The 14361-nt window shown below is 63.8% G+C and overlaps 1 protein-coding gene across 1 annotated transcript in view; it reads right to left on the bottom strand.

The window, feature by feature from the left end:
* Positions 1–14361, bottom strand: part of LOC117647605 (sushi, von Willebrand factor type A, EGF and pentraxin domain-containing protein 1) — a 65426-nt gene that overhangs the window by 29555 nt on the left and 21510 nt on the right. Inside the window, exon 2 of the mRNA XM_034389442.1 lies at positions 6165–6253. Coding sequence (XP_034245333.1) covers positions 6165–6251 — 87 coding nt within the window. The 5' untranslated portion in view covers positions 6252–6253. The remainder of the gene's footprint in view (positions 1–6164; positions 6254–14361) is intronic.

The following is a 14361-nucleotide window of genomic DNA, read 5'->3' as shown; positions in this document are numbered from 1 at the left end:
CGGGGTGGTCGCTTGGACTGGCTCGTGCGTTGAGGTCTCCCAGCGGCCCGGCCTGGCGGCGTCGGGCGGCGTGGCGTCGGGGGTCCGTGTCCTCTGGCGCGAGGCCAGCCTTGCCAGGCTAGATAGGCTAGACAGGCCACCCTAGACGCATTCCAGTGGCGCTAGCGCCCTCTAGCGGCCTCTAGCGGCCGCCGGGCGAAGCTACGCGTCGACACACGAAAATGGCGGCAGAATCGCACGCCTAGATTAAGCAGTGTGGCGGTAATAGGCAGGGGGCGCGGCTAATGATCGCTCTAAGACAGCACGCGGGCTGCCCTCACGCGAGCCCCGCATTCCCGGTCCGTGGCCGCGGTTTTTGACGGTGTGCCGACGGGCCCGGCGGCCCGGACGCCGCCTTGTAAACGATACGTACTATACGACCGGGCCGGCAGGCGGCCGGGCGGCCACTTACGATACCATCGTGCACTTAATTTGGAGCTTGGAGCCCATCCCGGGATGGTCGCCTTGTCTTTTGGTCGTTTTGTTCCCGTGGAAGCCGGGCGGGCGAGGCGCCGCGCCGGTAGGGCGGGACCTTGGAACCGGTGTCGGGCACCGTCCACGACGTCCAGGACCACTCCCCGGCCCCCATGGACAGGACACACCTTGACCCTGCCTCCACTCCACGGCCAAGCGGGCCAAGCAGGCCGGGCCAGCCACGCCATGCCACGCCACGCCATGCTCAAAACGCCTCGATCATTCAACGCCCCGTTACTCGAGCAGGCGAGCAGCCGGCCGGTCGCTCTGTCTCTTCGCACTCGTGGGGCGTCCCGTAGGGGTGCGAGAGAGACAGAGCGACGAGGCCCTGCTAGGAGTCAGCACACCCGAAACGACGTCACCCATTTCGGCGCACACGCCACGGCCCCTCCGTTTCGGCACTTTTCGCGTCCAAGTGATCACCCAGTCCCTTTTCCCGCCAGCGGCCAGGAACTTGCAAGGATCTCGGCTCCGCCGCCACGCCCAGCAAGAAGGCCTTCGCGTGGTGGCCGCGCGCGTTGCCGCGTTGCTCTGGTATGCCTCGCCGCCGTGCCGCCGTGCCGACGTCCAGCGCGGACGCGGACCCGGCGGACTCCGCTCCGCCGATCACGAATCGCGATCCGGAGCGCCGATTGCCGATTCCGGCGGCGAGTCTGTTCCGGGTGCTTTCGGTCCGGACTCCCCGACCGCCGAACCGTCGGCTCGCTGACGCCGGGCTGCCGGGCTGCCGGGCTCGTGACTTAGGGCTCGGGGCGACTCCCACACGCACACACACACGCACACGCACACACACGCACTCATACTTTCATACCTGACCATAGTGGAACTAACATCCCGAGATGATTGAAAATTAGCAACAGCCCTCGATACAAAAAACACAATAAAAATGTGGCAAAAAGAACAACAACACGACGTCCTGGCTTTGGAGCAGTGCGCGCTTTCCCCCGGAGTGCCTGGCAGTGTGTCCGAGCGGGAGGCACACTGGACTGCAAGCCCCCCCCCCTCCGGCGTCCGATAGTGTACCGCCCCTCGCCCCATAAGGCAGCGACGGGATACGACCAGTGCGACGTGCGACAGGGCAGTGTAGCGGCTCGCGGGGCGTTGCCGCGCGTTGCCGCGACCGTTGCCGTCGACATGACGTCAGGTGTCACACGTAAGAGAAACTCGCTCACTGCCCCCGACTTGCCCCTTATGAAGTACCGCGCCACGCAAGACTTCGCGCGCCGCACCACTAAAGAAAAAAAAGAAAAACTTGGAAATGAGGGGAAAAAAGTAGTCGCGCCGCGGCGCCGCCGGCCGGGAATCGAACCCTCGAGTACCGGTCGTGGTTTGACGACTCTAGTCGCATTCTCGAGCGCTGCCAGCCCTGCTGCGGGTAATCCCTATACTTTGCGCGGCGCCGTCTGATCGTCGGATCGCAGCCGCTCCGGTCTCCGGTCGCCTGGCGACGGTCGCTTAGCGACGGGCCCGCCGCGCCACACAGAGAGAGAGTGAGAGAGAGAGAGAGAGAGAGAGAGAGAGAGAGAGAGAGAGAGAGAGAGAGAGAGAGAGAGTGAGAGAGAGAGTGAGAGAGTGAGAGAGTGAGAGAGAGAGAGAGAGAGAGAGAGAGAGAGAGAGAGAGAGAGAGAGAGAGAGAGAGAGAGAGAGAGAGAGAGAGAGAGAGAGAGAGAACACAAGGTCACGGAAATGGAGTCAAGTCGCGAGCGAGGCAGCCACCCAGCGGTGATCGCCGCGTCTCGTCGCGAAAGTGTGTGACTTCATCAGCCGCGCGGCGCGGAGACGCGGAGGGAGAGCAGGCCGAGCGGGCGGGGGGCAAGAACTCACCTTGGACCGTTACAGTTACATTCCCCGAGACAGACTCACTCGCAGACAGGCAAGCCCAAGGCGCGTTCGACTCGACAGCTTAAGGGCCGTGTCGCAAAAGTGCGTCCAGCAGGGGAACACAGTAAGTCAGGACTGCAGTTTTAACAACCCTAAACGGCCGGTTTAATGCTAATTGCAAATACATAAAATTTGTTTTTTAGTTGCAAAAAAAAAAAAATCTACAAATATTGTGCAAGGTCTGATTCTTTTATGTTTGAATTAAAAATTCGTAAAGAATGAGCCTGCGGCCTGGAGATGCCCCGTCGGTGTCCGAGACACTGAGACAACGAGACATCGAGACATCGAGACATCGAGACATCGAGACATCGAGACATCGAGACATCGAGACATCGAGACATCGAGACATCGAGACATCGAGACATCGAGACATCGAGACATCGAGACATCGAGACATCGAGACATCGAGACATCGAGACATCGAGACATCGAGACATCGAGACACTGGGGCGGGTAGGCAGATGAGAGCCACGCTCGGCCTGGGCTGGCGAGGGTGGGGCCCGCGGGGCTCGTGGGGCGCGCGGGGCCCGGCGAGCGAAGGGGCCAAATGTCACAGTTCTCCGCGCAATGCGGCCATTGCGGCCATTGCCCAACGGCGGAGTGCCCCCCCCCCCGCGCCACTCCGCGCCACGCACGGCCCGCCCCTCTGGGACTGCGCGACGGCGCGAGGGAGAGAGACGGTCACTCCAAGGACCATTAGGCCCTCCTCCTGTTTCACTTTTCAAAACAAAGTCCAGCCTCCCTTAATGGTGGCCGCCTCGGAGTTTCGAAAGCAAAACGACGTCGCGCTCCACAGCAGCAGCAGCAGCAGTGGTTCCAATAAAGACAAAAGTATCTCTACTTCTGCCGCAAATGCACGCCGCCACGGCCGCCGCCGTCGTCGTCGTCGGGCCCGAAAACGAAATGGGATAAGTAAACATGGATATGGTGGTGGCGCTCGGACTTTCTCGACTCATAAATATGCGATGTGTCTTTGAGGGGGCTTTGTGCGCTGCCTCACCCTGTGTGTGTGTGTGTGTGTGTGTGAGTGCAGGCCGTGTAGTGACCGCTCGGTACCCGAGGGTACCCCCTCCCAAATGGCCTCCGCGGTCAAACACGCACTCGATGGCAACAAATGGCTGCATAACCCTGATGCCCGGGCACCGCATGCTGCTCCCATTTCGAGAGACAAATGGAGGTATTCACTTTGGAGCCCCGTTCCGTTACAGGGCGGCCCGGCGAGGAGGCCCGCGCCTTGCTGCGCCTGCACTGCGAGTCCAGCCCGGTCCAGCCTGGCGGGGCGCCGTGCGCGTAGGCAGTCCCGCTGGCCGCGCGTGCGCTGCCGCCAGCCCGGCTGCGTGCCCGCCAGGGGCTCCCCGCCGCACAGTGGGCCAGACCAGCCGGTGGAGGCGGCCAAAACTCCAGACGCGTTTTGAGCTCCAGAGTCGCTAAATGGGCCTCGAACCAGGCGCGTGACCCCACCAATGGATTGCTCTCCGAACGGGGAATCCATTCGTGGGGTCACACGTTCGGTTCGAGGCCTCTGGAGCGGCTCTGGAGCTCAAAACGCGTCTGGAGTTTCGACCGCCTCCACCGGTCTTCTGGCCCACTGTGCGCCGGGGCGGGGCAGGCAGAGGCTGGCTCGGGGTGCGCCGTTCGGCCGTCCGGCGCGGCGTTCTGTCCGACGCTCCGTCGTTCCGTCGTTCCGTCCGGCTTGGCAGACTGGCCACGGTCACGGTGGCTATAACCGGGGCCGGCGAACCGATCGAGCCCAGCCGAGCCGCGCGGCGCCCTTAACTGTGCTGTAAAAAACATCCATCGCCGAAACAAACGAAAAAAAGGGGCCAAAAAAAAGGAAGTCGAGTGGGAGAAAATTACTCAAAGAATAGAAACATTTTTTTCTCGTCCGCGGCTCCGCGGTCTAGCGCGACGAGGGACCTGCCGGCCGTTACTGACCAAGCGACAAGCTGCTCTCGGCGACTGCAAGTTGCTCGTCGCGATCAACAGCAGCACCTGTGAGCTTCTTCGGGATGGACAACCAACCCTCCCCTCTCTCCCCCAACCAAACACACACACGTTCTCGCGGGCCGCGACAACCGCGCACGCCGCACGGCCGAGCGCGCACCGCGCCTGGGGTGCGAATTTGAAAAGGAAAAACGATCCCCATACGTTGGTGCTCTCGAGGCCGGCGTCGGCCGCCTCGCCTCGACGCGCGCACCGTGTGTGAGAGAGAGACAGAGCGAGAGAGGACCAAGGACTTGAATTGCAAAGCGCGCGGCGACCAAGGCGGAGTTCCAAGGCGGAGTGCCACCGTGGGGCCCTGCCGTGCACACTGCACCGTGTGCATGCAGGTGACATAAAGCCCCGCGCGGTCGTGGCCGTGCAGGCCGTGCCCGTCGTGCCCGGCCCCGGCGCCAACAAGACGACCGCGAGCATCCCCGCGGCCGCGCGCTCCCACAGCAACACGTGGCCGCCGCAGCCTCGGTGGCATCGCCGTCGTGCATCGTGCTGCTGCTTCCCCAAGGGCCCGACGGCCGGCCAGGGGGTTGCCGTTCACGCTGCCGCCGTCGGGGTGGGTGTGCTGACCGCACAGTGGGCCAGAGGACCGGTGGAGGCGGCCAAAACTCTAGACGCGTTTTGAGCTCCAGAGTCGCTAAATGGGACTCGAACCGAACGTGTGACCCCACCAATGGATTGCTCTCGGAACGAGGAATCCATTGGTGGGGTCACACGTTCGGTTCGAGGCCTGTTTAGCGCGACTCTGGAGCTCAACACGCGTCTAGAGTTTTGGCCGCCTCCACGGTCTTCTGGCCCACTGTGCACCGCCCTCTTACTTCTGTAATTGCCTCGCCTCCGTGAGGCGCGGGGCCTCCACCTCGCACTGCCGCCTTGCCCTCCCCGGAGACGGGCTGCCCGGCACGCCCGGCACGTCGCTATGCTTATGCAACAAGGGCGGACCTTTTGCCAGCCTCCGCGGTGATCGGTAGAATTTGAGTGCTGGCCCACTGCGTACGGCGCGCGCACGTGTGTGTGTGTGTGTGAGGGACTTTCTCCAGAGAGCCGACCGCAGCAGGGCGCAGTAGGCGGCGTTGAGGCGGCGGAGTCCGGAACCCTTTACGCGCCACTTTACCGCGAGGCCGCGGTCCAGGCAGCCCGTCCCCGCGGCCGGCCAGACAGCCGCCCGTCCATAATAGCCAAATGCGTCACGAGTCCTGTCTCTCTCGCACCCTCGCGGCACGCCGGCGGTGCGAGGGAGACAGAGCGACGAAAGCGCTGTTCGGACTCGGCGTGGTTCCAGCCTTGAGTCCGCGGACTGCAGCAGCCTTTGCAGCCCCCTTTGCAGCCCCGGCCGGCCGGTTTGTCCGGAGCCGCCTGGAGTCCAGGCCTGGAGTCCAGGCACTGTCGCCGACACTGGAATGGCCACTGTACTGCGAGGGGGAAGATAAATAAACAGAAAAAAAAGTTGGACGGCGGTTATGTGACACGGCCTCGACGAACCGATATCCCATCCAGTCCCGACACGGGCAAGCAGCGTGGAGCAAATCAAAATCGCGAGTCACACTAGACTCGGAATTAATGATGGGCAGGAGTAAGCGAAGCACGAAGAAACCACTTCACTTCCACAATTCCACTCGCCGTCCATTTTCGTCACTGGATGATTTGTGTCGCCGCGAAGGGAAGTCCATACATCGTCGCTCGGACCGGAAACGGAAGGCGCGCTCTTGCTGTTGTTGTTGCTGTGCCCTATGGGTGTTGTTGTTGTTCGCTTGTGCAATGCGGGCGGGACGTACCTGTGCGTAGATCGGGGGCAGGACGGCGAGGACCAGCGCGCAGAGGGCGAGCAGAGGCCCCCGTGGGCCCCTCGGCGCGACACGCATCCCTGGAACAAACAAGAACCAAATCAGTTAACGCTGTCATTGCCGTTGTTGTTGTTCTCGGCTCGCAGCCCCGCTGCCGATACACTGGCGCTGCTGCACTCCGCTCGTTGCGGCAATGCTCCGCCATGTTTGGCGCCACATTTGCGTGCTACATTTCTCATACTCCGCACGCCGTTACTGTTAACACACCGCCAAGCGAGTCGACCGAGTGGCGCGAGTCTCACGCGGGGCGGGGCGGGGCGGGGCGGGGCGGGGCGTTCCAGCAGGGCGTGCCGGGCGTTCCAGGCGTTCCCAAGAGGTGCGCTGCCGAGCCCGGCGTCTGGGGTGTCTGCCCCGGCCCGCAGACTGATTCCGAGAGTCCTTCTCGGCGCTCTGTCTCTCTCGCACTCACGGGGCGTCGCGTGGAGGTGCGAGAGAGACAGAGCGACGACGCTCGGAGTCAGTGGGGCTGCCTCGTGGCCGCGTAGTGGCCGACGGGCTGCACCGACGGGAATCTCACAGGATTGCCAATCCATCGCGTGCCGCTGCTGCCTGCCGCCGCCGCCCTGCATCAAGGCGCAGGCGGTGACGCAAGGTTGGCGGCACTGTGGATGATAACAATGCGTCTGTGTAGTGTATGCACGCGGCACGCGGCCAGTCGCACCAACCCGGCCGCACGCGCCACTCGCGTCACGCACGCTGGGCAGCGCTCGCTATCTGTTTCACACTTTGTCTCCCTTTTTTGTTTCGTTCTCTCTCCATCTTTCTCTCGCTCGCTCCGCACTATGCTTTTCCTCGTGCGGAAATTGGCGGCCCTGCGCCCGGGCGAGTGAGTGAGAGAGAGCGGCAAATTGTTTTGGGCGCGGTGCTGTGCCATGCTGCGAGAGGAAGACGTCACGACACCATCTTTCCACTGCACTGACACGCACGCACGCACGCACGCACGCACGCGGACGCGCCGCTACAAATATATCACGTCGAGCATTAAAATTTGTTGTGGCGGTCACGTTGTTGGCAGCAGTGCGTGCGGACTGCTCTCCTTTTCCGCGCGGGCTTCCTGATGAAGGGGGTCGATGAGAGGGGTCTGGAAGAGGGAGGGGGGAGAGATTGAGTTGTCCCTGATGGATGTCCAATTGTTTTCCGCGAGGGAACGCACACCGGCTGGCGGACGCGGTGGAGGGACGCGGCACGCGGGTGCGGAAAGGAGGAAAGAAAGTGGCTGCAGTGACAGACGTGGAGGCGGGCGCCGTGGAGGTAGGCAGTCCCGCGACGCGCGCGCGCCACGGGACAGTATCCACACGCCGAGAGAGAGAGAGAGAGAGAGAGAGAGAGAGAGAGAGAGAGAGAGAGAGAGAGGTTAGTTTATAAAATGTTTATTGGGGGATTTGAATTAACAATCATTGGGAGATTAGACTAGAGTCAATTTGGTACAATGAGCATAGAGAGAGAGAGAGAGAGAGAGAGAGAGGAGGAGAGAGAGAGAGAGAGATGCGAGAGAGATGGAAAGAGAGGGAGAAAGGAGGGCGGGGGGATGTTCGCTAATTAGCCATCTTGTCATGCTGCAGCGAGGCTGTGCAGGGCGGGGCCGTGGCGGGGCCGTCCGAGGCACGCTAGAGGCTAGAGCGCTAGAGTATCATAACGGGATGGGATAGGGCCAGGGCATCGCCACGGCCCGGCCGCTTGGGCCTACAGTGTAGGCCCTACACGAAGGCAGACAGGCGAGGGCCGGCAGCCTCTAGCTCTGTCTCTCTCGCACCCCTACGCGACGCGCCGCGAGCGCGAGAGAGACAGAGCGGCGGAACAGCCGGCAGGGGAAATGAACACCACGCGGTGTTTCGCCGCCTCACTGTTTCACAGTGCCGCGGCTTCGGACACGCGGACACTCCGAATCGCTGATGGCATCTATTCCGGGTTCGGCGCCACTGCCCCGCCACTGCCCCGCCACTGCCGCGCCACTGGATACGATGGCGGTGGCGTGGACGGCGTGGACTCGGGCGGCGGCGGGGCGGTGGGGCCTGCCCTGCCGGCCTGCCCGCTCGCTCACGCCATTGTCGAGGGGACCTTGACATTTGTGCCACACCCACCCGCCAGTCCGCCCTACCCAGCCTGCCCGGCCTGCCCGGTCTCCGGTCCCTTCACTCTATATAGGCCGCGCGCGTGTGACACCGCCCCCCCCCTCCCCCTCTCCCCAGCGCCTCACTACCGTTAACAGCCTCCCGTCGTCGCGCGCCGCTCTGTCACCTGTTCCGTCCTCGCCCGGGCCGAGGCGGGCCGAGCGGCGAGTGTTCGGCGGTCGTGGGTTCGAACGCCGCCGGCACCTGACGAATTTTTCATCCCTTCTTTCACCCCCGCGCTACTCTCCGCCGGTATCATTGTTGTTGCTTGTTGTTGTTGTTGTTGTTGTTGTTGTTGTTGTTGTTTGGGCGATCGGGAGCGTCTCGTCATGCGACGCGCGGCCGCGGCCACCGTGTCGACACGTCGCCTCCATACTCGGGGTGCCCCTCTGCCGTCCGCGGCGGTCCGCGGCGGTCCGCGGTGTGCCTACACTGCAGTGCCTTACAGTGCTGCGGTGAGGCAGAAAGGGCGCCTTACGTAAGGCCGCGGCGAGGCGCCGGGCGCCCCGTATCAGCTGGAGAAGTTCCTGGAGAAGTTCCGCCTGTTCCTGGACAGGCGGCCGCCGGCACGCCGCCGCGCCGCGACGCGTGACCCGCCGTTTCCATAAACACAGCCCTGAGGATATCCGTGCGAGCGCCACTTCAGAGCGCGCGCGCGTGTGAGTGTGCGAGAGGGGGATAGAGACAGTTGGAGGCGTAAGAGAGTTAGGGGTGCGCGACGGAGAGAAAAAAAAATTCCTCCGTGTCGGTATTCGAAGACGGGCCCGGGCCCTGACCCCCAGGCTTGCGCGCTAAACCCGGATTCCTGCATTATGACTGGCCGGTCGTCCACACAGGTGCACTGCACAGGCCCGAACCGCGACAGGGCCAAGCCGGCCCTGCCGGCCTCACACACACACACACACACACACACACACACACATGCACGCACACACAGAGGCTGAAGCGCGCGGCCCCCTGATCTACATACAAGACTGGATTGGGCCTGTCCGCATTCCGCGCCCCGCCCCGCCCCGCCCCGCCCCGCCCCGGGCCGCCAGCAGGCCGCTGACCCCGTGATGAGACATACGGAAGGCCGCACTTTCGCGTCGCATCGCCACGGCGTCGCTCGGCCGGTGACGAGGCGGTGAGGCGGCGTAGGTGTAGGCCCCCTCCCCTTCCCCCCTTCCCCCCCCCCCCCCCCCCCGCGGAGCCGGTGTGCAGGAAAAGATACTACAAAAAGGTGGCGGCCGTTTCGTAAATGAATGCGACGTGATACGACCGCAGCGCCGCGACGGTGCAAGCAGCGAGCGGCAATTAATCGAACTAATGAAATGGCGGTCGGGCCGGGCCGGGTATTGCAAAGCCCTCCGCGTTGTTTCGCTGTCTCTGTCCACCGTCCTCCCTCCCACTTGACTCGCGCTCGCCTCCCTGCTCCTTGCGCAAGTGGCGAAGTAACGATTCCCTGCAGGCCCATGCATCCCGCGCCATCCCGTCGGGCCGTGGGGCTCCAGGCTCCAGTCGGCGCGCGCCTCGCCCCGCCGCATGCACGACAATCACACTCACGAAATACCCGACGCCTTTCGTTACGGGTGTGTGTTTCAAGACGTTATTTTTTAAAATTTTGATGTGAGGCGGGGCAAAAAAAAAAATGGCCGAGAGGTTTCGGCGGAGCGCCGCGCTCTTTGGCGGCTCTGGCTCTTTCGTGCTGGATGTGCGTTGAGGTCTCCAAGGGGGTGCTTTTGGCGAGCGATCCGAAGCGTCGTTTCGTCTCTCTCTCTCTCTCTCTCTCTCTCTCTCTCTCTCTCTCTCTCTCTCTCTCTCTCTCTCTCTCTCTCTCTCTCTCTCTCTCTCTCTCTCCCCCCCCCCTGGGGGCCACCGTGTGAGTGCGACAGAGACAGAGCGACGAAAAGATCCATCAGGATCGGTTCGCTGATCGAACCTGCGGGGGGCGGAGTGCGGCGCATGCAACACACTGAGTCCTATCGCGTTACCCGGCGGGCGGGGCGGCGGGGCCAAGTCGCCCGATTCCGTCGCTCTGTCTCTGTCGCACTCGCGGGGCGTGAAGGGCGTACCGCGGGGGTGCGAGAGAGACAGGCGACGGGGCACGAAGCCTGCTGGCGGGGCGTCACGGCAGCCCACGCTGCGACACGACGTCGCCGCGGGAGCGTTCTCATTGTGCCCCGCGCTGCTCCACGCAGCCGCCTCTGTCTCTCTCGCACTCGCGGGCCGGACCAGGGAGGTGCGAGAGAGACAGAGAGACGGCGGCGCGGGAGGCAAGGCGCAACCCGTTGCGCCGCACAGCGCCCAGCGCACTGCGCCCACGAGGCGGCCGTCGTTCGATTCCCACAAAAACGTAGTGACGTCATGCACACCACGAGGGCTGCCGCAGGATGCACCTCGGAGAAGGACGTCCTGGGTGTCGCGGGCGCACCGCGAGAGCGAGAGAGAGAGAGAGAGAGAGAGAGAGAGAGAGAGAGAGAGAGAGAGAGAGAGAGAGAGAGAGAGACATAGAGCGGGCGGCAGCGCGGCGCGTTTTGGAATTAAATGTCAGGCCGATGGACTTCGGAGCCTGGGCCATCACTGCAAGACCGGCTCATGACTCAGCTGGCCGTGCCTGGCCGTTATGGACAACGCGGACCCGACACCGCGCCGCCCTAGCCGACCTCTGAACTTTGACCGCGGGGAGGGAGGCAACATAAGCTGGTCGCCCGCCGCGCCGCCGCGCCCGCGGGAGGCTGAGGTTCCCCGAGGTTCCCAGGCGAGGCGCCGGCAGGGCCGAGACGAGACGAGCGAGACGAGACAGCGCGTTTGAATAATACCCGCACGGAAATAATGCGACTAAGCCGCCGAGCCGGGCCGGTATTCGAACCGCCGACCCCGGCCGCCGAATCGCCCAGACTGCCCCGACGCGACCACTTTCCCCCGCGCCCGTCGTCCCATGCGCAATAATAATTCCGCGCGGACAAGAAAAACAGAAAAAGGAGGGAAAAAAATGGCCGCTCGTCACATCGATGCCTCCGGCGCGGTCATTTATTCTGACGATATTCTTCCCCCGGCTGCCTGGCTGCCTGGCTGCCTTGGCTGGCTCGTGGCAGTGACTGCCACACTGCCAGCCAGTCGCGGCTCCTCCAGGGTGACTTTCACCTCTGCAGCCTGGCGGCCTGCAGTCGGTATGTGGCGCTGCGATGGCTGCGATGCCGGGGAAGGGGGAGGGGGGCGGTGGCCAGGGCGGCCCACTGCTTGACCTCGCCGGGGACGGGGAGGGAGGGGGTCTGCACCGCCGGCATGGTCGGCACGGGCGTGGCCGCGCTGCCGCCGCGAAGCGCCAAGCGGTGCAGGCCGATGTTGGCCGCCCAAGTGGCGCCTGGGTGTCCCCGGCGTCCCCGGCGTCCAGGGCGTCAGGGTGACGTCACTTCCTCCACGGCCCCGGGGTGCTTAAGCTGCTTGAGCTGCTTGAGCTGCGCCGCGAGGCAGGTGCGCGTTGCGAATCCCGCGCCCATCATGCACGCCGTCAGCGACGCGGCGGCACGGCGGTGCGGCACAACGCGACGAGAGGGAAAAGAATCGAAAGCGTCTCCGCCGAGAGCCTTCCCTTCCGCCGCGCTGCACCGACCGGGCCCCGCCGCCTCGTTGACGAGGAAGACGTCGGCGGGGCGGTGTGGTTGCGGCAGGGCAGGAAGTGGGACAAGTGCATGACGACGGCGACGTCTTCGTCAAGGTGCTCGTCGACGCCGAGACGCGCCGGCCGCAAGCCGCACGCCACGGCGCCGCCCGGGAAAAGAAAGCATGGCGGATAGGGAATGGTTTTGGCGCCAAAACTGGGGCGAGTGGACGGCACGCGGTGCGCCACGCGCACGTCCAACGGCCCGTTTGGCGGGACACGCACTGCAGTTGGCAGCACTGCGCTGCCAACGGCCCGTTTGGCGGGACACGCACTGCAGTTGGCAGCACTGCGCTGCCAACGGCCCGTTTGGCGGGACACGCACTGCAGTTGGCAGCACTGCGCTGCCAACGGCCCGTTTGGCGGGACACGCACTGCAGTTGGCAGCACTGCGCTGCCAACGGCCCGTTTGGCGGGACACGCACTGCAGTTGGCAGCACTGCGCTGCCAACGGCCCGTTTGGCGGGACACGCACTGCAGTTGGCAGCACTGCGCCGCCGCACGACCGGTACTCTTTTTGTTGGAAAGTGCGCGGCACTGATGCGCTTTCCATCGCCTCGGCGACCCGAAAGCCGAAGGCCGGCCAGTGCGTGGGCTGGTCGCAGGGAAGCCCACTGCTCGGCGCATTCAAACGACGTTTAGGACGCGGCGATTGAGGGCGAGGCCGCGGTCCGTTTGGTGGCCGGGACGCGGGACGCTCCATCTGGACCACACCGAGAGCCCGGCCGCGTCGCCGCGTCCCGGAGGAGCAGTCCGTCATCTTGGACAGGACCATCCGGGCCTCGGGCCGGCCTAGTGTTGCCCGCGTCGCCAAGTGAGTCAGAACAAGAGGGGAACAAGCCGGAGAACAAGAGAAAGACGGAGGAAGAGGGAAGGAGAGGAGAGGAGAGGTCCCCGATTACGGGTAGGGCTCGGCGCTTTGTGACCCACTAGCATACCTTCGCCTCGCCGTGGCTCCGCCGCACTGCCGCGCCAGGCCGAGTGGCGAAGTGGCGAAGTACACAGTCGAGTCATAGTCACGGCCTCGAGGGCGGGGCGGGGCAAGGATGCCGACTCAACACAACATTTTCGAACCAACCTGAGGTGTACTGTCTGTACGCACGCGCTTCATTCCAGTTTAAATTTCCGCCTGTTGCTGTCGATTTTTTTCGTAAGTTTTTTTTAAAATTTAAAGCGCCGCCGTTATAGCAACGCTGTTGTTTCGCTTCCGACAGTGTAGCAGTGGCCACCGCAGTGTTTGGCATCCCCGGCGTTTGTCTCGGAGAAAGGTCCGCGTCATGGCGGCCATGGCGGCCATGGCGATGGCGGTGGTTTTGCTCTTACTTCCTGAGGACTGGCGGGACACTGCCCAGTCCCCAGTCCCTGCAGCCGGGCCGCCACACTCGCCGCTCACTCAGTGAGGATGACCACGTTACGTGTCCCCCACGATGACGGGACGCGCGGGACGCACGACGCGGTGGGAAGCGAAGCGACTTAAGGAGCGGATAACCGCATGCCTTTAACACTTTCACTGGCAAAAAAAAACCTGTAACTACTGCCATGGGAATTATGGCGCACGCGCGCGCGTCTCCCTAAAGCGGACTGATTCGGAACCGACGACGTGATTTCGCCGCTCTGCCTGTCTCTCTCGCACGCGTGGGGCGTGCCTCAGCGGTGCGAGAGAGACAGAGCGACCAGACTGACCGCGGCCGATGATTGGAAAGTGAAATGTGGCCGCGAGTGCGGATTACACGCTGAGTGAGTCACTGCACTGCTAAGGCTGGAGTCCCAGCGCCGCTAGCGCGCACGTTCAACTCCGTTCGAGGAATCGACAGTGCCGCCCGAACTGGAACGCGCGGCCTGGGCGCGGCCTCGGGCCGGGCCTCGCATGTGATAGTACACGCGAGGTAACAAAACAATTCGAATGTTGTTTGTTTTGGTTTGGGTTTTTACAGAGGCGCAGTTTCGACCTCGACAGTGGGAGCGCCTGGCGGGTAGGCAGGCCCGCCACGCTGCCACGCTGCACGGGACGGCATGCCGCGCGTCGCAGGCTGACCGGCCGGGCTGCAGTGCGCTGCAGTGGCAGTGTAGGAGCTGCTTCGATACATCGAAATGCCTGGCAGGCCGGCCAAGCGCCGTGGCCCAGCGCCGTGGCCCGCCCTGCTCTGACCTGATTGGAGTGATTGGAGCATGAAGGGGCTCGCAGCCAGCAGGCCAGCCAGCCAGCGGCGCCGTGGCAGACCTCCCGTCACCGAACTGAGCAGCATATTCATCACGTGCGAGAGAGAAAGAGAGGGAAAGAGAGAGCGGAGGCCGAGCGCCTACGCGCCGATCGTAAGCACCGCACCGCCGCAGTGCATTCCACCGCCTTCTCGTTCCCGTGATCCGCGGAGGC

Source organism: Thrips palmi, unplaced genomic scaffold (assembly GCF_012932325.1).
Source record: "Thrips palmi isolate BJ-2018 unplaced genomic scaffold, TpBJ-2018v1 HiC_scaffold_2, whole genome shotgun sequence".
In the NCBI taxonomy this organism is placed as follows: Eukaryota; Metazoa; Arthropoda; class Insecta; order Thysanoptera; family Thripidae; genus Thrips; species Thrips palmi.
Note: the sequence above shows the minus strand (reverse complement) of the source record. Positions and strands in the feature narration are given on the sequence as shown.